This window comes from Rutilus rutilus (genome assembly GCF_951802725.1).
Source record: "Rutilus rutilus genome assembly, chromosome: 8".
Classification (NCBI taxonomy): domain Eukaryota; kingdom Metazoa; phylum Chordata; class Actinopteri; order Cypriniformes; family Leuciscidae; genus Rutilus; species Rutilus rutilus.
The window spans coordinates 23,054,522-23,077,867 of record NC_140222.1 but is presented as its reverse complement, the minus strand read 5'-3'; the positions used below and the strand labels follow the sequence as shown (position 1 = coordinate 23,077,867).

Here is a 23,346-nt window from a genome sequence, read left to right as displayed (position 1 = left end):
CTGACTCAAGTACTTATGACCGAAATCTCAGACAAAGCACGTAAAGTTCAATATATTGGTTCAATTTGTATTTCGCAGAACTAAACTGATAGTTAAAATCCATAAACGGTTCAATTTATAACAACTTTAGTTAAGTCGATAACAATCATTAAGTTTAAGCTGGCCTTAGTCAAGTTCTAGAGTAAATCAATGGTGAATGAGTTGGCCTACACTGTTTTGATAACACTGATTTGCCAGTGTCTTTAATCCAGAAACCTCTGCACCTCGATTCATTTGTCACAGCTCGTTTATTCCTTCGATTTGCCGCCATTAAACTACTTAATGGACCTTCCAGGCCTTTTAATGTCAACAGACCGGAGAACAACAAACACCATCTTACCTGAGTTAATGGAGCATCATTAATCTTTCACCTGCTGCTGAAAACATGATCTACCTGCTCAACATGTCAGGATGAAGAAATGTGCTTCTGTCTGAGAATGTAGAATCCAACATGGTTTTACTACAAAAAAAAACATGGTTAATATAGCCTAGATAAACAATGGTAACCACAAATTAACCATTGTTTTGCTACACTAACCATAGTTCCATGGTATTGTAAAGCTCTGGTCATACAAATGATAATCAATCCGCCAAAAAAAACATGGTTAGCCTACTACGCTTTCACTACTTACTAGGCTACAATAAAACCATGGTTCATTTTTGTATAGCACATAAAAAGACTGAATAAATTAGTAAATTAATAATACAATAGGCTATAGGATCTCTGCCATACACTGTTTGAAGGAGACCTGATATTAATTCATTATGATTTTACACTAGCGATAATAATTGTATATATAACTTTGGTAACAAATAACTTTGGAACTTATGACAATAGTTACCATGGTAATTTTCACATTTTCAGGGGTAAAGGCATATTTTGCCTCAGGAAAGGCAGTTTTCGCCTCATGGATTGTGATATGGTACGTACGTTTTCCATGTTGACAAAAATCATATTTTCAAATTTGACAATCTTTTATATCGCGTATTATTCAGAACAGTTATTTTACTCAGGTATTTTACTCACGTAATTTCTAATTTGTCGTCTTCATCAATGACGCATCCTCCAAGGCGGGAATATCATTGCGCGTGTTCGTCTCGACCTATGGTCTCGAAACATCATTTCAGTTTGTAAAAGTTACGTAATGTTGACCTAATGGCTTTTAATTTTAACCTTAACACATATGTGATGTGACCCATCTTACCTGAATTTCTTATTTGATTTAAATTTGTACAACAAATAATTATACGAAATTATGTTATTACAATATGCTACTTTACAGATGTGAAAATATTAGTCTAGTAGTAATTTCTGTACATTATGATGCTGCTGTTTGAAAGCCCCATACCCCCCCCCCCCCCCCCCCCCCACACACACACACACCCCTCTCTCTCTCTCTCTCTCTCTCTCTCTCTCTCTCTCTCTTCCCTTTCTTTTTCAGATAGTGATGAGATTTGCATGCTGACCTTCATCCGGAGGTGAGTTTGCCCTTTCCAAACCATGGCTGCACACTACAAGAAGAGCGACACGAAATGCCACAGAATCCGTCAATATGGAAGTGCAATGAGATTAGAGGCTCAATAAATGCTGTCTGTTAAAATTGATTATGGAACAGGTCATGTCTGCATTTTATGTCAATTTTGATAGCTACTATTATCAAACAAGGCATTTCCCCCTATAAATTCCAACTGCTTTTTAAAAATATTATTACATTATTAACAAATATAAATAAATAGCCTACTATAATTAAATATTGTACGATGTATTTTCATAATATAAAATAATACCTACCTTATTTATTTTAAATCGCTTTTAATGGTTCTGCAGCCATCTAGTGGACACGAGTGGTTTCAAGCCAGTTTTTAAGAGGGAAACGTCAGTACTAGGCGCAAACTACGTGATGGGCGTGGTTTAGTCATTCTGTCCTCCTATTGGTCTAAATACGGGATGTGTTTCGTCCATCAGTTTCCGCTGTTATTTGAAACCGGTTTGAAACAATAAACAGAGAGTTGGTCCGTTTATAAAATTATAAATTGAAGGCGTTATAGGTAAGTAATTAATCTTCAGTGTTTTAAGGTATGGTTTAAATTAATTTTGTTGGAAATATTTTACTTAAATGTAATTCAAGCCGCATTTGTAGACACCGTTTTTCCTGCAGTGTTTCTATACTGCTTATTTTGTGTTTACCATGGTAATACCATGTTTTTGATCATTGCAGTATCATATTTTGCCATGGTATTGAAATAATATGCTTTTTTTTTTTTAAATAGTATTAACTTTCTTTACTTCCAAGAATACTGTAGTATGGTTGCAGTTTATTTTTGTTAGTATGTCTTTGAACACTACTTTTAGTTCACAAATACCATGATAATACCATTGTATCCCCTAAAGTATTAGCGTTTAATACCATATCTTACACAAATTGACAAGCTAAATGACACTTTAATCAATGCATGTGTGTAAATGCAGTTTCATCAAGGTGCATTACAAACTAAACATGCATCTGTTTTCTTGCAGGGTTTCAGTTCAGGATGGAGCAGGTGAGCAGGTCCATCATGTCGGGGTGTTTCTTATTGTTCTTTCTGATAGGAGGGATAGTAATCCGATCTGTGTCGGTTCCCTCCACCTGCTGTGGATGGATAAGAGGGGGTTTGCAGTGCTGATCAGGTCTGAGGAAAGGTGGAAGACACGAGAAGATGCTTAAAATAGTGTTGTAGCTCATAGTTCATGTGTGATTGGCATAGATAAAGATGGATAGAAAAGCTCTCACTTCAGCATTGCAGTCCAGGGACAAAACATACGTGTTTTTGTGGACCTACAGCCAGTTTCAGGTGGCAGAATTGAGACTATTCGGATATGTTTGCAGTTATTTCGGATGTTTCAGCATGCATTAGTTTGTGACATGAGGTCACATGTAATAATGCATGTGAGTATAACATGTTGCAATGCTCTTGCAGCAGGAGCAGAGAGAGTGGGACGCTGTGAACAGGCTGCTGCAGCATCATGGGTTCAAACCTGTCAACTTTGCAGATCCAACAGAGAACAAGAACCTTGCAGGTAATGTTTAAAGAAATATCACTGATGTGTTTTTGTGATATGTTAATATTTATGTATTTAAATTATATATAAAGTAATTAATTCAATAATATGGACATTTTACTATTTTTAGTGATTGTGTAGAGCTGTTTTTACAGTTGTTCATTGTTTTTAGAGAAGCACAACCACTGTATATCCTGCACTTGCTGCTATTGCACTTCTGGTTAGACCTAAACTGCATTTCGTTGCCTTGTACCTGTACTTGTGTAATGACAATAAAGTTGAATCTAATCTAATCTAATCTAATCTAATATATTGCTGACTATATGTAGCCTACTATATATTGGTCAATTTGTCATATAATTGTTTTATATAATTGTTATAAATGACAAAGCAAATTCGGACAGATAAAATCAGGGCTATGTAAATTATAATGTTTAGATAAGAAAATGATAAAATTCTAGATATTTTTGTGCTGATAAAAGGCTAATAATAGTGTTTTTTTTTTTTATTAGCAGTAAACATAGGGTTTTAATTTAATGTATTAAATAATTGTAAAACAACAAAAAACAAAAACAGTATAGATGTAGCCTATTATATCAGTTATCTTTCTGGCTACTGACCCAATAAATAAATATTAATTATCAGTATTGACCAACATTTCTGTGTAAGTGCATTTTTGTGATGATGTTTGTTTGTTGTCTAGATTTGGTTTTGTTAGAGCGCAAGTCTGCGTCTAACTTCCGCATGATGTTGAAGACTATGCTGTCGGATTCTGAAAGGAGACAAGGTCTAATTCAAGAGCTCATTCAGTCCAACAGCCAATTAAAGTGAGTCCAGCATTCACAGATGCATAATTAATATGCTCTATTATAGTAGAGTCTTTATTATGTTTAGATATTAGGTAATGACACAAATTACATATGTTGTTTAGTACAGGGAATTTCACAATACCTGTTACCATATCGGAGACATTTTTCACCTTAAAGTGAAAAAGTACAAAATTATATTTTGCATAAAGAAAGTGAAGCTGGTTTAAACGATTTTTTTTTTCTATGACAAGTAAACACATTTCCACCCAATTCACATTATTTTCATTATTAATATCAGACAAAAGAGTTTACAGTATCGACAGTCATTTTGTTTATTGATCATAACCGAAAAATAATTAATAATTAAAAATAGTTACATGGAAAAAAAATCTAAAAAGTATAATTTATTTGTAATGATTAAACATGTACTAAATAAATTTGTGTATTTTAATAATAATAAAAAAAATTTAACCACATTTCACCTCTAAATCAAGTGAATTAAATAATAAATTATATATTATAAAATCAAGCATATTTTTGGAGCCATTACAAATGCTTGCACTGCGACGTTATTTTAATGACAGTTCTCATTACCGTAATGCATGGTTAAATATGTTGTACTGACTTTAAATTATGTTGATTTTAATAAAAAAAATATACACCAACAAGAATTTCATTACTATATTACAGTTTTTTTTTTATTCATTGCGGTGATGATATTTTCTTAAAGAAAGATGTGCTTATGTTTTATGAAAATAATGTCACAATAAAAAATCCTAGGTCTCTTAAAAGTAGACTTTGTTTACTTTATGCAAAATATAATTTTGGGGTGAAATGTGACCTCGACACTAAGTATTACTTTACATACACATGTTTTTCACTCCTTTCTCGATTGGCATTTCATCATAGATATTCAAATGGCTCTTTAATATTTGAATTGTTTAGCACGTGTTGTTTCTCCAGGGAGGCTCCTGGACGAGCACATGCTCAATAATGTAAACGATAGTGGTGCTGACCACCTGCTGTAATGTGATATAATCCGAGATGAGTGTAGGGATATGAGATCAGCTGACAGGACAGACGTGTTCACAACACAGCTGATCTATGCCAACTGAAAGTGCAAAAACTAGCAGATGCTAAGATGCTTCTGTCATTTTCAGAGAGGAAGTGCAGCAGCATCAGACGCGAGCCGCCCAGCAGTCTCAGAGGGCTGTCGAGCTGGAGGGCATCCTGGATGGGGTGAAGGTCAAAGTTCAAGACCTGGAGGACTCATACATCAGTAAAGCGGCCCAACAGCACGGCCAGTTCCAACAGCTGCAACAGGAAAAGAGAGATGCTGAGGTATTCATGCATTAAAGGTGCAGTAAGCGATTTATAAGAAACACACCCCTTCCTTCATTGCTCCTCCCCCAAAATGCACAAACACACAATGCAAGAGTGGATGTCCCTTTATCAAGGCTGAAGTGAAGCAAAATAATGCTTTTTTTTTAAAGGTCCCATGACATGAAAATGTCACTTTTTGAGGTTTTTTAACATTAATATGAGTTCCCCTAGCCTGCCTATGGTCCCCCAGTGGCTAGACATTTTGATAGGTGTAAACCAAACCCTGGGTATTTTTGAGAAAATGAAAGCTCAGAGGGGCGAATCTAGAATATTCCCCTTATGTCGTCATAAGGGGAAAGGTTACCTCCCCTTTCTCTTCTTTGCCTTGGCCCGCCCATGAGAAAATTAGCTGCGCGAGCGCGATATTGGTTTTTCCTCGAGAGACATCATGGCTTGCAAACGAGCGAAGCATGGCAGTTGCTCAGTGTTTGGATGTACAAATGAACACAAAAGTATTTTTTTAGTTCCTTCATCCGAGCCTCTGAAGAACCAGTGGGTTATGTGAATTTCTGATGTGTAATTGTTCAAGTTCAGACAGATAATCTTTCTCTCAAAATCATTCAATACTGTTTATGCATCAGTAAATTAAGCCAGTGACTAAAATATCAACTTCACATCGTTTCTCTTGGTAGGATGAAAATAATCTTATTTAAACTGTGATTAAAATATATATACAGAAAGCGATCAAAGAACAATCCCTTTCCAATCGCCCAAGCTGTCAATCACACAGCGCGAGTTTATCTGGACACTTGCCAAAACTCGTTATGAAATCAATGACGCTGTTACGCTGCACAACGAAGCTCTTACTGTACTTACCTCATGTTTGCATTGGTGAAATCATTAGTGAGAGTGCAGAAACTGCGTTGCAATGATAAGATCTTCATTCACACGATCAACAGGCTGTCATCTGCTCAATGCTCATCACTGCAACCTTTTATGTGATGGGAATAGATCTAAATACTTAAAAAACTTCTTACGATTCGTTAATCTCGATAGCTGTAATAATAAAAACGTATAATAGCTGTAATAGTAAAAGTATTCGAGAGAGTTCCACATGTAATGATAGCTATTTCATATGCAAGCATGTCAGCCAATCACAGCAGTGGGCGTTTACATTGAAGTCTCACAGCAGACACGCCCCTTCAAACAGAGTGTTCAAATCAGGGGCTAAAATCAGGCTAGGAAAAATCAGGGGGGCAGCGTTTCATATTATGTTGAAGCTTCCCCGGGCGCCGCCATTGGCTATCAGACCATCACCTGCTGTTAGCATCCCATTGACTCCCATTCATTTTGGCGTCACTTTGACAGCGAATAACTTTACATCTGAGGCGTTTAAAGACTCCATTTGTCCATTATTTATTTCTAAAGAAACACGACAATGTATAAAAGGCTCCATTACCTTGTATCTTACGTTATGGCCCCGTAGAAGCAGTTTTTGTAAAAATAGGCTAACGATTGCGTCATACCAACGCGACTCTCTGTCGCACAGTAGAGAGATTACCGTATGGACAGGAGGAGAAGCTCGCTCGCAATCGGGGGGACGTGGAGGCAAAATGGCAAAGTAATTAATCAGAATACTTAGCAAAAGTTTCTCCTGCTCCAGCTCATGGACACCTCCTACTCACACTCTCCGTCTCTGCAAGTTTCGGAAGGGAATGATTCAGATTTCGCTTGGCACAGCTACTAGAAGACAGACGGGTTGCTCACGTCACATCTACGTCGTCAAGCTCAGTGTGAGTCTGCGCAGTACGCTCGACCATCAGGAAGTTTGTGCTTCTAATTGACTTCACTTGCCTCCGTTGAATCCAATGGGGTCGCTGTGTCCAGTTTATATACTGTCTATGGGAAAAATGCCTTTTATTTCTAAATTATTAAAAATTTTGATCTTAAAAACATAGTAACATTATAAGGGCACCCCAGGAAACATTATAAAATAATAAAATAATCCATGTCATGGATACAGTTTTTCTTCAAATCTCACGTTCTCACTCTCTCCTCCCCCATCATGAGTGGACACGCCCCCTTATTGTTGATTGGCTACAAGTGTGTTTTGGTGCTCAGTCTGATCCACTTTTAACAGCGTTTCTCAGAAATCGCTTACTGCACCTTTAAATGAAATGCTTTCTAGTTATCAGTATTGGCCATTAAAAGCTGTTGTTTTGTGTGTCCGTGCAGAAGCGCCTTCAGTCTCTGGAGCAGAAGCTTTCTCAGGAGAAGGAGCAAGTGTCTCATCTGCAGAAGAAGCTCCAGTATGTTGTGCGGGACGAGGAGAGACGCGTGACCCGCCAGAACCAGGCTTTCCAACAGATCCACCGCAGATCAGCCCGACACAACTCCACCACCGACCAGCAGTGAGTGCCAAAGAGGATCATGGGATCGGCTGTGTGTTTATGTCATGGAAATTAATACAATCTTAAAAATGTTATAGACATTTCTATTTGACTATTATTATTTTAATTATTTTAAAAAATTATATGATTTTTTTAAATTAAATATATTATTTAAATTAGAATTGATTTAGTAATTGTGAACAACTCAGTCATTGGTCAAAAGTATTCAAAGAGTAATTAGAATTTTACAAAAATGCGAAAAACTGGAAACGTTTTTTTTCCTGTATTTAAAAAAAAATGTAATCTGTTTTTTAATTAGATTTTATTTGAATTACATTGCATTTTAATTTATAATTTATAAATCGCTCAGTTATCTCTCATTATTCTTATTTTTTGTATTTATTATATTTATTATTTTAATATATTTGTATTTGTGTATTTATTATTTAAATTTGAATTTGTTTAGTAATTGTGGAATTCATTGGTCACGAGTACCGCTGCAAATTATTTTTACTTATTTATTTTGCGGAGGCTTATTTTGTTTCAAATGTTTTCAAAAAAAAAAAATTCTAAATCTCTATTTTCTTTTATTTATTATTACTATTAAAAATACTCACCAAGTAATTGTAAACAATAGGAAGTCATTAGCTTAAATAGATTATAGAATGTTGTCAATATTTTTTTAAATTATAAATTTCACTTTTAAATTAATTATTTTTATATTTATTATTTAAATTATAATTTTATTATTTACATTTTTTGATGACCTTATTTTTATTGATTTTTACAAAACAATTTTACATTTTCCAAAATCATTTATAAATTGTTATATATATAAGTATTATTAAGTATTTAAAAAAAATCAACACAGTAATTGCAAGAGAAGAAATCATTTGTTTCTGGGCTTGCAGAAGCTGACACTGTTCTTGTTTCTTTAAAGGATTTTGGACGTCATTGACGTGTACGAGTCCCAAATACAACAGCTACGTAATGAACTAATGTAAGCATATGAAATATTTTAAATTTCAATTATTGATGAAAGCTCCTCAAAACATCAGTGTCACGTTTTCCTGCAGACTGTATAAAAGCAGCTCAGGAGAGAAGAAGGACTCCTCAAACTCCCAGAAGAACAGATCCACAGTGGAGAAAGATGCCATTGACTATTCCTCCAACTATAAAACCCTTTTAAAGGTATGATTAATGATAAAAATTTGATTTCTGTTCGCCGTCTTGACATGTGAACATGGTTCTGTTCGACTGCAGTCATACCAGGAGCAGCTGAAGGAGACCAAAGCCCAGCGAGAAGAACTCAGGACCCAAATCCAGCGGTTAAAAGAAGATCTGGAGTCCAGGTTGATACCACATTTTTGGAGCTGTTCCTATAGAGTAGCATTAGTGTCCTACTTTTTCAATCAATTTCCCGATGGAGAAAATTTTGTTTATACTTTCAGTACCTGACTGTTGGTTTATTTGGTGACATTTTTAATGTTTCAAATTTTAGACCCACCATAAAAGAACTCAAGACCTGCAAAAAGCAGTTGAGACGCTTGGACCGAATGATTCAGCAGAGCAACATCAGGTAAGATCTGCAGTGAGCGAACACTGTTCTTCTAATGAATCAAGCTCACGAACGACTTGTTGAACAGGTCATCTCAAGCACTCAAACCACAGGACTCGGCAGAGACGCCTAACACGGATAACACCAGCATCCTGCACCTGGACGCATATAACTGCAAGAGACACCTTACGGTGTGTGGAGATTTGTATTTACTGTTCTAATATTTATGCGTTTTATTCGTATATTTATTATTTAAATCAGAAATTGTTTATTAATTGCGAACAACTGAAAGTCATTGGACACAAGTAACCCTTCTAATGATTTTTGTTTATTTATTTCGGGGAGGCTTATTTTTATTGATTATATATTTTTTTTAAATTCAAAAATTATTTATATATATATATTTTTTTTATTATTATTATTATTATTAACGATGAACCAAAAAAAATCATTTTATTATTTAAATTAGTAGATGCACAACTAAATCAGCAAAGCAGGGTTTTATAGTTAACTAAACCCGTACAAAAATGTGTTACTTAAAATAAAATAAATGTTAACTGAATTAAAATATAAACATTTTATTTAAGCTTTTCTCATTTTCATTTAGTTTTACTTGATGTACTAAAATAATTATAACTGAAAAAAATTATATAGACATTAAAAAATTTAAATTACAAAAACACTACAAAATTGCTCAAACTTTTTAGTTCAAATGAAAACAGAAAATATGATTTTTTTTTTTTAATGTATAAAAAGTATAATAGTTTCTTAATAATACTGCTACAATAACACTGCTTTGAATCAGATTTTAGAGGCTTATATGTTTTTGGTTGTTTTTCAGGATGTTTGTACGGAACTCGGTGTGCAAAACGTCGATCATCTCATTTCTGCGGTGAAAGTTCGATGCAAACAGGCTGAATCTGCCACCAAACTGGAGAAGGTGAACTTAAAAACTGATTCGTATCTGAATTTATTATGCCGAAATGGCATACTGTGATACTACTCTTTGGTATACTCAATGCTGTATGCATAGAATATGGTTTTATGTATAAAACTCTGCTGTTTTCAATGCGACAAATACGTTTTTGACTCATTATTTAATCGGACTGACGAAAGATAAGATATTTGTATGCAAAAATGATGCAGCTTGCACATACTATTTAACATACTATTTTAAAACAGAATACAGTGCGCTACTATTCCATTCAGAATGTACCTGATGCCTTTCTGACATTATGATCTGTTTTACCTGGCAGATCCTACATGACATCACCACTGTCCTGACCAATCCAAGGGCTCCGTTGGGTTTGCTGAGGCAGCGTGTTCAATCTAACCTAGAGATTGGCCGGGAGGCGGAGTCTGAGCTGATTGTTTCCACCCTGGATGTTTGGAGCCAACAATTAACCTCTCTAGCAGTGAGTAAAATCTGATTAACTTTTGGGCAATGAATTTAGCTAAAGGTGTGGTCACATTTAGCTTTGTTCAGCGAATTTTCGTGGGTGAAATTCAGTCATTTCAATAGGAATCCACGCAGTCCTCGCTTGAGGGTGAAAGATTTTCCCACTCAGATTTCTCAAGTTTGTTATGTGGATTTGCTGTGTTGACTACCCTGAAACCTGTTTGGTTTGACAGTGACTTCGTACATCGTTATACTGTTGACAGTCCAGAAATCCAGAAAAATCCAGAAATATAATAATTAATGGTGTGGTGGAAATTACCGTTGTTCTACAAATTTTCACTGGCAAATATTCATTGATTTCAAAAGGAATCTATACGATTGGGAACTTCGCTTGTGGGTAAACGATTTACGTGGAATCATCCTGTTAACCAGCAGAAAGCTACTTGGTTTGAAAGTGACTTCATACATTGCTACACTATTGACCGTATATATTGTGGCCACAAAACTTTGCCGAAATTTTTATTTAACTAAAAGTGTGGTCAAATTTACCGTTCGATGACTCTTCAAATGCAAAATCCAGTCATTTCAGTTTATTATTATTTCCTTCAGCTAAGACACCTGTTCACTAGCCTGGAAATCCAGACCTGGCATCGACTAATGAAAATCGCCCAGCTGGAGGGGCGGCACCAAGCAGAAAATCTCACTGCGCGCAATTGGATAACACTACGACCAATCACAACAAGCCCCATACGCTTAGCTACCAGCGGAGCTAACTGGTAGATTATACTCTACCGTATCCGGTCGGCAAAACAGCAAAAACGTCCTTCTTGCAAAAGAAGGATTCGAGCGCCGTCTTCTGTTCCTCTTTTAGATAAAAAGCCAAGTCTAACTCTTTTATTGTAGCGGCCAAAGCCGTTTCAAACAACTGGTGTTCATCCATAGCCATCTTGCAATGTTACTAATCCCACACTGGGGAAATTTCTGTGTTACAGCAGCTCAAAAATAAAAAATAAAGTAAGAAATACAAAAATATAGGGAATGAAAAATAGAATAGAATAGAATAGAATAGAATATGATTAGTTACAATAACATAATAATAATAATTAGAAAACAACTGTATTCACACAATAACCAACCTTATGTAAACAGACAGTATATAAATACAAATATACAAGTATACAGATAAGTATAATGTAAATGAACGGAGGTAACATATTGCACAATTGTAGGTGACACAAGTAATAAATAAATAAAGAAATACACATAATGCAGAATAATTGTCCGGTGCTACTCAAAGTTCAGAAGCAGCTAGCAGCATTATGCTGCTGCATTATGATGTTGCATTAAAGAGTCTGACTGCTGCTGGAATGAAGGACCTGCGGAAGCGCTCCTTCTTACACTGAGGGTGCAGCAGTCTGCTACTAAAGGAGCTGCTCAAGGAGATCACAGTCTCATGCAGGGGGTGAGAAGTGTTGCCCATAATAGATGTCAGCCTGGCTAACATCCTCCTCTCCCCACCTCCTCTATGGTGTCCAGAGGGCAGACCAGAACAGAGCTAGCCTTCTTCACCAGTTTATTAAGCTTTTTCCTGTCCCTTTCTGTACTCCCAGCTCCCCAGCAGGCTACTGCATAAAAGATTGCAGATGCCACCACAGAGTCATAAAAAGTTTTTAACAGAGACCTGCACACACCGAAGGAACTCCGCCTCCTCAGCAGGTGGAGACGGCTTTGGCCCTTCTTGTACAGGACATCTGTGTTTGTGGACCAGTCTAGTTTCTTGTTAAGGTGAACACCCAGGTATTTGTATGTCTCCACCATCTCAATGTCAACACCCTGGATGTTCACCGGTGTAGCACCAGGTGGCCTCCGGCGAAAGTCAACTACCATCTCCTTTGTCTTGCTGGCGTTGATGTGAAGATGGTTTGACTCACACCAGTTGACAAAGTCCCCGATGACCTCCCGGTACTCCTGGTCATTCTCCTCTGAAACCCTCCCAACAATGGCAGTATCGTCGGAGAACTTCTGCATGTGACAGCTGCTTGTGTTATGCCTGAAGTCCGCTGTATACAGGGTGTAGAGAAAAGGAGCGAGCACTGTCCCCTGTGGTGCTCCTGTGCTGCTCATCACCACATCAGACACACAGTCCTGGAGCCTCACATACTGTGGTCTGTCAGTGAGGTAACTGATGGTCCATGCAGACAGGTGTTGGTCAACACCAGCCCCCAATAGCTTCCCCCAGAGTAGTGATGGTTGAATTGTATTGAAAGCACTGGAAAAATAAAAAAACATGTCCCTCACAGTGCTCCCAGTGCTCTCCAGATGTGACAGTGCTTTGTGTGAAAGATAGATGATGGCATCCTCCACCCCTATGCCTGGTTGGTAAGCGAACTGTAGGGGATCCAGTTCTGAACTCACCACGGTTCTCAGATGTCGTAGTACAATCCTCTCCAAGGTCTTCATTAGGTGTGAAGTTAAGGCAACCGGTCTGAAGTGATTGGGCTCCCTGGGATGTGCAGTTTTTCGAACTGGAACAACACACAAAGTCTTCCACAGGACTGGAACTCGCTCCAGACTCAGGCTCAAGTTGAAGATGTGCAGGATGACTTCGCTGAGCTGATCTGCACAATCGTTAAGCATTCTGGGGCAGATTCCATCCGGGCCCGGTGGCTTTCTTGCCTTTCTTGATCTTTTTTAGCTCCTTCCTCACCTGATTGACTGTCAGAGAGAGGCTGCTAGAGGGAGGTATAGAAGCTCCCTGGAGAGACAGATGGGTGGATCCGGGTGGAGGGGTGTGAAGCATCCATTATCGGTCATCTGTATCAGCCAAAATTTTCATATTGGTGCATCCCTAAAAAAAAGGTTCATTGTTGACTGTCAACAGTGTAGCGATGTATGAAGCACAGCTCACACTGAAATATTGCTAATGTGACCTCACCTTAACTGCAGAAGGAAATCATTGGGTTTGAATGTGATTGCTTTGGTTTACTAGGATCTTCATCGTGCCCTCATCAGACTGGAGAAGAGATTGTTGCCATGGCAGCCCGAGAGCGGCATTACCACACCTTCAGATTCTGTCCGGGTGGAAGACTTGATGCTTATCGTCGACACGCTTCTCGATGAGACGGCATCAGAAGACAAGGTTCTTCTCCTCAACTCAACTCTCCCCTTAGCGTTCTTAATAATCCACCAGCTGATGATATTCTCGCCGTTCCTCAGGTCCTGCGGAGTCCCACCAGACACACCCTGGAGTCCATGGTCGCCCACTTCCAGAAACTCTTTGACGCCCCGTCGCTGACAGGAATCTATCCTCGCATGAATGAGGTCTACACCAAGCTGGGCGAGATGAACAACGCCATGAGGAACCTCAGAGATGTTCTGGAATTGGGTATTGAGATGTCTGAGCATATCTACTTGACTTGAGTGTGAGTTTCCTCATCCTCTCTGAATTAATGTTGTCATATCTTGTGATAGATGACAGAGCGCCCCCTAGCGAGGTTGTCAACAAAGTAGCCGCGATTGTGTCCCAGTCAGGAAACGTAGCAAGTCAGGAGCTCCACAGCCTTCTGGAAAGCAGCGACATTGACAGGTATGTCCATGTTTTGTTTGAATTTTTGATTGTGCTCAATGCAGGCAGGCAACACTTTATGATTGTTAGCATTAGCTAATGCATGAACTAACTAAACCGTGTTTTCCCATCATTTATCAACTCTACTTTTTAATTTATACAACTTGAAATGTTCAAAACATTAGCATTTACCCGATTAATAAATGTTGTTCATCAAACCTAAAGTATTAACTAAATTGAAATTCTATTCAATGCTTCAATTTATGTAAAATTGTTTATTAAAAAAATAAATATAGTTTATGCATGGAATTAAATGTGAAAATTCATAAGAATAAAAAGTTTATTTTGTTAATATTAGTTAATGCATAAGGTATTGTGACCTTTTAACAGCATTTATTCTCATCTAAGTTAGTAAATGCATAAATATACTGTTGTCTATAATGTTAAATCATGTTCTTTCATAATACAGTAAGTTATAATACCGTTACTTCATAAAATGTGCAATGTTAAAAATCTATATCAAGTAATTAACATTTATTTTTGTAGTAATTAACTAAATTAATTCATTAAATTAATGATTTCTAGCTCATGTACATTGATTCAATGCAATGTTTCAATTTATGTAAGAATGGTGTGTGTATATGTGTGTGTGTGTGTGTGTGTATATATATATATATATATATATATATAAATTGTATATTTTTTTAATGATTAAATATCAATTTTCGCATTTAATTCCATGCATCAACAAATATTATATTTGTTTACATTAGTTAATGCATTAGATATCATGAACTAATAATGAACCAAACATTTTTTAGTGTTAAAAATGCAATTTATAAAAAGTAATTAAATTTTATAATACATTCACTAATGTTGGCGAATTGAACTTTAAGTGTTACAAACTTCTTACATTACATTAAGCAGAGGCTTTTATCCATTATGCAACTTCTTGTACAAACTGACATTCAATGTTTCTATTTTATTTTTAGAATGGTTTATAAAAAAAATACTAAAGCATAAATTTTCTCATTTAATTTCATGCATCAACCATCTAAAGAATAATAATATTTCTATTTGTTTACATTAGTTTATGCATTAGGTATTATGAACTAACAATGAAAATGTTTTTACAGTATTTGTTTATACATATACTTGTTTCATGTTTTCATAACACAATCATTTATAACTTGTAATGTTAAATAAGTATATGAAGTAAGTTGAGCTCATTATTGTATGATAACCAGTACATTAATGAATTGAACCCTTATAGTGTTGCCAACCTTTCATGTAAATTGACAATTTATTGCTTTCATTTATGTAAAAATGGTTTATAAAAATGATTAAATTAAATATGAAAATGGCCTTAAATTTGCATTTGAGTTCATTTGAGAAAGCATGATTGCTTAAAAATGCAATATCAAGTCAGTTTAATATCAATTCAGGAACAATTTACACAAAATACACGAAGGCTCATTTCTTCATTTGGAAACTGCAAGTGAATAACAGACAGCAAGTGTTTTCATAGTGACATTTGTATTTTACAGTATCATTGTCAAGCTGAAGGAACATGAGGAATTCTTTCCGGTTTTCCACTCATTTATACTGGAACTTCTGCAAACTCTGGGTGAGACCAAACTTTATTCATGTTCAACAAGAGTCAGTGAAACTCAAATGAAAAGTACATACAGTACATCTGTATTCTAGTGTATCTGAACTTCAACCATGAAAGCGCAGATCTCAAGTTCTCCTAAAAACATCATCACACAGACATTAACATTATGTTGTGGCACTAGTTGAGTTCCAGTTTCCTCTCTTTTTCAGACGTCTTGACCCTAGATGATGTTTTACCGACCGTACGCACTCTCAAGTCAGCGGCGTGACTAAAGGCTGATGTGTTGTAAAGCACCATGTGGTTTCAGAACTGAATTTAAATGTTTTGCTGTGTATTAATTAGAAAATACCTTTTGTTCATATTTTATAAATAAATTAGCATATTTGCTGTGTTTTCCGAATCGGCTCACAACAGCACGTTTTTGTAACATCTGGTATTCAAAATCTCTTTAATTTTAAGAAACTACTATATTTTTTTTTTGGTAGAAATACTGTGCATAAAACGTCCATCAGTCCCCTTCCTCTGAAGAGCTGGAGTGTCCTTGAAGAAGTTTCTCCATGATCAGACTGTTGGAAGGCGCGTTAGTGATTAGCGTCAACACAAAAGTGGGCGTCTCCTTTGATACGTGACGTATGACCGTACAAGACGCCAGGTCCTCGATGTGAAAGCCAGCGTGCCGCTGAACATCCTGCTGGAGAACGGAGTCCGCCGTCTGATCGCCAAAAAACTGCAATAAGAAAAACACATGCTTTTCTGAACTTGTAAATACTTAGAGATGAATGTACACAAACCTTTTAAGTGCTGTTTACACAACACTGTAAAACTTTATGCGTTTTGGCCGTTCATTTACACTAGAGATGCGCGGTTGGCGGTTACAGCCGCGGACTCCGCGGATAAACCGCGGATTGGGCGGATGACGTGACGAAAAATAATATTTTAATTAAATTCGGGCGGGTGGCGGGCGGTTGAACCAATCAAATGAAAAATATATGTATACACAAATCAACGGATGGCGGGCGGGTGCGGTTTTGAAAATTGGTCAAAAACGTTGGTGCGGCTGGATGGCGGACGGATGATGATTTTTGTGATGCGGTTGCGGATGAAATAATAGCCCATCCGCGCATCTCTAATTTACACGGCAACGGCGGCCTGGAAACGCAAGCTTTTGAAAACGATAACATTATCTCCATGTAAACTACAAAAACGCAAATTCATGAAAACGGTGACGTCATGCACATTACGTGTTCAGTCTATAAGTGCGTAGTGTTTCTTTACAAAGTGACATCGCCATCTACTGGCCTGGCATGAGTAGTACAGCAATTTTAGTCATTTTCGCGGTTGTCGCCTGTACACAAAAGACGCAAAGGGAAAACGTTCTGTTTTTTAGTACATCGTTGTGGTGTAAATGTACCCTGAGTTCCAAGCATCTGTTTCGACAGAGATAAAGGTACTTACAGCTTTCCCTGACAATGGATTGATGAAATCGGCCCAGTATCCTCCTCTCCACAGCGTGAAGCAGATTTCTTTAGCACCGCTGACAAACTGCAACAAGACGTCACATGTGTCAGCCGTCTTAACATACATTTTAGACTCGCCACAAGGAATGATTCACAGTTTTCTGACGAAATAGGAACATTTCTCATAACCACATCAAGGTCATATTCTACACCAAAACAAAATGCTATATATTTGGGGGGCATTAATCAAATGTGACAGTAAAGACATTTGTTTCAAATTAATGCTGTTCTTTTGAACTTTCTATTCATCATAGAAGCCAGATAAAGTGTATCACCATTTCCACAAACATATGAAGCAGCACAATTGTTTCAACATTGATAATAATAATGTTTCTTGAGCATCAAATCAGCATATTATAATGATTTCTGAAGGATCATGTGACACTGAATGGAGTAATGATGCTGAAAATGCAGATTTGCATCACAGGAATAAATTATATTTTAACAAAATTAAAACAGAAAAGAAATTTAAAAAAATTAATTGTAAAAATGTCTCACAATATTATAGTTTTGATGCAATAATTTCAGCCTTGATGAGCAGAAGAGACTTTAAAAAAAATCTTGTATTATATATTTATATCAATGGATTTAAAATATCTATTATATTTAGGACAATCAAGCACTTTTAATCTTCAATATCTTACTCTTGTAATTTTTTTGTATTTCTTACTCTTATCGATGATTATCATTGTAATACAGAAAATATTTTCAATTAACATCAGCATACAAAATATGCTATATGTATACGGGTCAATGACGTGACGGGTCATTTTTTTTGTCCAAAGGCCTTAAAGGTATAGCAGAGGATTTTCTTTTTCCAGGTGGATCATCAAGACTATTGGTCCTCCTAAGTGTCAATCATTCTGGTGATATGTTTACGTAAGGCCGTCGTACGTGCTCGTGCACACGATTCACACGATGGCGTGCGCTCAAAACACAGGTTGGGCTTCCCACTGATGCCTCAGTCGCGAAGTTTCTACTTGACAGGTAAAGTTTGGCATGCTATTTGGAGAAATCCATTTAAAATCACTGCTAGTAAAAGTTAATGTAAGCTATGATTAGCTCGTGCATGCTCTCTCGTGCACACGTTTAATAGGCGTTCCCTCTCGGGAGCATGTGCATTTTTTTCAAAAAGTGGAGAGGGCGGTTCTTTTCTAAAATTCGGGAAAATCCTCCGCTATACCTTTAATAATAATAAAAAAACAAATATATAACATCCAAAGTATGTAAGGTAGTACAACTTGATCTCGTTTACTGAATCCAAAAGGTTTTAATTATATTTTACTACATATAAAGGTATTTTAAAGATTTTGAAGTGTCAAAGGGTCATTCGGTAAAACCGATATAGTAAATATTTAAATGGAATAATGTTGTTTTTAATAACTAAAGGAACTACAATAATACAAGTATAAAGCAGATAAGGCTCTTTTTTTTACATTTCCCCTTTTCTCCTTTCCCTGTGCAATGTTTTACTTGAATATGTTGGAGTGTTTAGAGTAGTCCAATAAATGATTACATTTATGAGATCAGTGATAATATTATTTAATATTTCTTCTGTGGTACACACTATATACTATCTCAACATCAATGTCAAATCAGTTTTTAACTTTCAAATCAGTGGTTAAACCGAATGACTTTTTTGGTGACACATTGTTTCAAAATTACAAAAAACAGTGTTAATTGATTGTACAAACCACAAAATCTTATTGTTACATTTACATTTACATTTATTCATTTAGCTGACGCTTTTATCCAAAGCGACTTACAATTGCTATATATGTCAGAGGTCGCACGCCTCTGGAGCAACTAGGGGTTAAGTGTCTTGCTCAGGGACACATTGGTGTCTCACAGTGGATTCGAACCCGGGTCTCTCACACCAAAGGCATGTGTCTTATCCATTGCGCCACACCACCCCCCGTTATTGTTAACACCTAGGTAAACTAAAAAATTGTTTCAAATATAGTTATATCTCCATTCTATTTTTTTTTACACTTTTAACCTTATTCGTCAATGACCTATGCATACACTAATATTAAAATGTTAAATATATTAATACAATAATAATATATTAATAAACAGTCAAATGTATAAGTATAATATAATAATATATAAATTAAAAAATATGTATCAGAATGCAATTAATATAATTTTTTTAAGTCAATATGTAATTTTCCAGTCAAACTCACATGATCCAGTAGTTCCTCCTGATCTCTGTTCAGTTCCTCTGTTCCCAACTTCTGGTTCTTTTGTGTTACCGTGACGACAGTGATGGGACTCATTGGCAGCACTGGGAAAAACAGCTCTAACTCTGTCAAGACAAGGATTTGGTTATTAAAAAAACTGTTCTAGTAACTTTAAAGATGCTTTACAGGTATTTTATATGTGCGTACCTTTCTTCAGCAGCTCTGGACAGGAATGCATGGAACACTCCACATTGGACTGACTGAAATAGTGTTCAGCTTTACTGACTCTCTGCGCCATGAGAGAAACTTCTTTACCCTAAACATCACAAATCAACTCAGTCATTGGAAGAATAAAGAACAAAAACTGAAGAATTTTGACCATAAAACTGATTTTTACCTGATATTCATTGACGAACTGTGCGAGTATGAACTCGTGCCTCTCTGCGCTAGACGGGGTGGTTAAAACATCCGGGACCGTCCGGTGGACCGGGACTTTCATCTGTAACTCGGTACCTTTGAGGTGACAGTCGAAACCCACGTTGCCTGGCAACTGGAACCTTTGATCTTGAGGCCCGAACGGACCCATCGTCTCATCTGGCCATACTGTTGTAGGACCTGTCAGAAACACCATTAACAAACATTTAATATAAGAATACAAATATATTAATATAATAAAATGTATCAATTTACACACATACATACATATGCTAATATTAAATACATATAGATATAATAACAAGATATACAACTATCTACTGGTACCCTATATTAAACATTTTATGTTAAACAAATATATATTAATAAAAAAAAAAAAAAAAAAATAGATTTCAAATACATAAATATAGTAATATAAACGTAAAGATATATCCATATTTACATTGTTATAGATTAATATTGAACAATTAAATGTTAAAAATATTATATATATATATATATATAAAATAAATATAAAAATAAAGTACCACATATAAACAAACAATTTCAACAGTTTCATTAATATATATACACACATGTAGAAAGAGATTTATTAGAATTACATGTTATTATGAAAAAAAAAAATATATATATATATATATATATATAAACATATCCAATCTAACATTGTTATACACTATAATACTAAACAATTAATGTTAAAAGTATTAATAAAATATTTATATTTATATATATATATATATATATATAAATAAATAATATAGATATAGACATATAAATAAAATAAATCACATTTGTATTGTTATACACCATAAATATATAAATAAACAATAAATAAATATCCTTTATTTATATAGAATTATTTAAAATTACCATATTTTTTCTTCAAGAGCAAGAAACATGAAACCGTATGTATATATATATATTGTATAATGGCCCCTCCACAAACATATAAATAAATATAAGTCACATTCATGTAACAGAAACCTTCATAATGACCTGAGTTTTGAGATGGTACAGCTATATAGGGCTCATCTGATCCAGACGAACCAGCGGCTGAAAACCCTCTGACAGCCACGATCCTCTGAACCAGTGTGTGAACCACAGACGACTGGCTGACCTGTCTAACCCTCCTGCACAGCACCTGCATTATTCAACACACACACACACACACACACACACAGCGTTACACACACATCAAGACCCACTCATCGAATGATCACATGATGATGAGTGATACTCACACTAGCCATAATGCTGTGCACAGCTCCACTTCACTTCAACCTGCAAACACAAACAAATATAGCAAACGTTCATTTTAAACACTGAACTTTTTTCATATTAAAATACGTAATAATGAGAAAATACAATAATATATAATGTAAAATACAACAATAAATAAATCTATACACGTAAAAAGAAACGTGTGGCTCCTCATAGACAAGTATTATTATATATAAATTACATAACTGTTTTAAAAAGGTTAAATAAATATAATAAAATAACTTGTATTATATGTATAATATTTTAGACTTGAGTGTTTCTATTTCATATTGTATTAAAGATTCTACTCAATAAAAAAAACCATAAAAGTCCTTGTTTTCCATGCTTATGATAACACACTCTTCATAAATTGCGGTTAAATGTAAAACACACATGTATATGAGTACAGACTGTCATGGCAGAGGTTAAGTGTTTTGTTTTCCCCATAGATCAGCTTGTAAACACATCAAAACAACACTGTTATGACCCGCTCACTTTCACTTCAAACACGATTAAAGCACAGCGAGCACGTGACATTAGCGTCAAACTGTGATCGACATACTGTTCTGCTATTATAGATCTATATGACACAGGTTTAATGGTGATGTGTCGTTATTTTTAAGGCGTTTTCAAGGTAAAGGACAACGTGTTCCACTCACTCACCCTGTTTGTCTTTTCCAGGTTCTGATCTGCTGATCATCACGTCCGCACGATGAGCGTCATGACATCATGACGGAGCGCCGCATAGTACAAAAGCAGCAACAACACAAAATAACAAAATAAATAAAATCATATTTAAATATCCTCCTGAGACCCAGGAATAGACTTTTGTCTACTGTAGTGGAAATACAGATACATTGCATTGAATGGGAATATTAATTTATGGCCATTTTACCCACATATTGCATCAAGTAAAATGGTGTATCAATTCATTCTGTTTATCTTTCATAACATAGTTGAGAATCATCTTTATACAAATTTTGGTAAAAAAAAATCCTGAAACCCCAAAATTCATTGGTGATTGAAAAAAAATCCCATTGGTTTTTGCGTATACATATAATTTCATGTCATTTTATTTTTTAAACAACTTAGTCCTGGTGTCTACAGAGGACATAGCATTACGTATGAATAAAATATTATTTTTTCAAAAATGTTTTTTACCATTTGTTTCTTATGCTCTCTAAACAATGTGATTACATGAAGAAGAAAAAAAAAAGAAATTGAAAAACCTTTTTTTTTTCTGGGTCTAAGGAGGATATTTATATATACACACACATATATATATATAAATACACACACACACACACACACACACACATATATATATATATATGTATTGTAAAACTATAATGTTAAGCACATTTCATTATAAACGTACTAATACAAATATATGAATATTATATATTATATTTATTAGTATTCTTCATATATGAAGAATACTAATAAATATAATATGTTGTATAATAAATAAACAGTACCACAAAACAAAATTACGATATTGTTATTACAATATATATTATAATAATATATATTATAGAAAATGCAATTGTGAAAATTAATGAACTTTTTTCACTACTTTAGATAATATTAAACAGAAAAATGACTTAGCATTTCATCACTTTTTAACTTGCAATTTTGTTGCCCCTGGCATAAAGTTTTTTTTTTTTTTTTCTTATACACTCTTCATATATGTATATTTGTTTCCATGTGAGTTGTTTATGTTTGTACATTTTTTTATATCTTTTCTGTAATTTAAAAACAAAAGGCCAATTGGATGGAAATTACGCATGCGTTGACCGATAATGTCCTCTAGGTGTCAGTACAAGCAAACGCTTGTCATTCTGCAACTGTGGCAACAAATATATAATTATAATATGGCACCAAGTAATTGCAGACAAAAACAGCATAAAAAAAATCATCAGGTATCAAAAGAGGGAAAAAAGAAAGAAAGTCAAGAACGGAAGGCTGTCACATAAGGTGAATGTCGCTGCATTGGAAGGTTAGACAAGGCGAATATGTCAGCTGGGCAGAAAAGCCTGTTTGAAGGGGGCAGCGTGTCTCCCTGAAGACTGACGTGTCCTCAGAACAGAGTTGAAATGGAGTGAGGTTTGGGCCAGAGGCTTTTGCTGCCTCTCTCTCTGTGTCTGTCTGCACACATACACACACTTGCATCTGCATCACGAGCAGCCACCATCTGGCATCTGGACGCG

At 35.5% G+C, this 23,346-nt stretch overlaps 2 protein-coding genes across 6 annotated transcripts; one reads left to right on the top strand and one right to left on the bottom strand.

The window, feature by feature from the left end:
* Positions 1–2,000: 2,000 nt before the first annotated feature.
* Positions 2,001–16,136, top strand: cep70 (centrosomal protein 70; the record flags this gene model as incomplete). 4 transcript variants are annotated; one of them, XM_084416247.1, is made up of 18 exons in its annotated part: positions 2,001–2,116; positions 2,558–2,580; positions 2,998–3,097; positions 3,783–3,906; positions 5,049–5,229; positions 7,447–7,622; positions 8,542–8,601; positions 8,678–8,792; positions 8,865–8,953; positions 9,103–9,180; positions 9,248–9,350; positions 10,001–10,099; positions 10,416–10,574; positions 13,548–13,697; positions 13,775–13,943; positions 14,030–14,144; positions 15,671–15,750; positions 15,948–16,136. In XM_084416247.1, the coding sequence occupies 17 exons, from the start codon at positions 2,572–2,574 to the stop codon at positions 16,004–16,006; spliced, it is 1,866 nt and encodes a 621-aa protein (XP_084272373.1). The 4 variants fall into 4 exon arrangements, with proteins under 4 accessions (XP_084272373.1, XP_084272372.1, XP_084272371.1 ...); XM_084416246.1 differs by having other exon boundaries at positions 2,008–2,088; XM_084416245.1 differs by lacking the exons at positions 2,001–2,116; positions 2,558–2,580 and having other exon boundaries at positions 2,986–3,097.
* mmadhca (metabolism of cobalamin associated Da) lies at positions 15,537–22,096 on the bottom strand. Of its 2 annotated transcripts, none has more exons than XM_084416248.1 (8): positions 21,800–22,096; positions 21,118–21,157; positions 20,873–21,017; positions 19,836–20,053; positions 19,646–19,754; positions 19,442–19,563; positions 17,194–17,280; positions 15,537–16,465 (listed from the first exon to the last, which is right to left on the bottom strand). In XM_084416248.1, the coding sequence occupies exons 2-8, from the start codon at positions 21,124–21,126 to the stop codon at positions 16,247–16,249; spliced, it is 909 nt and encodes a 302-aa protein (XP_084272374.1). In that variant the 5' UTR covers positions 21,127–21,157; positions 21,800–22,096; the 3' UTR covers positions 15,537–16,246. The 2 variants fall into 2 exon arrangements, with proteins under 2 accessions (XP_084272374.1, XP_084272375.1); XM_084416249.1 differs by having other exon boundaries at positions 21,530–21,806.
* Positions 22,097–23,346: the final 1,250 nt, after the last annotated feature.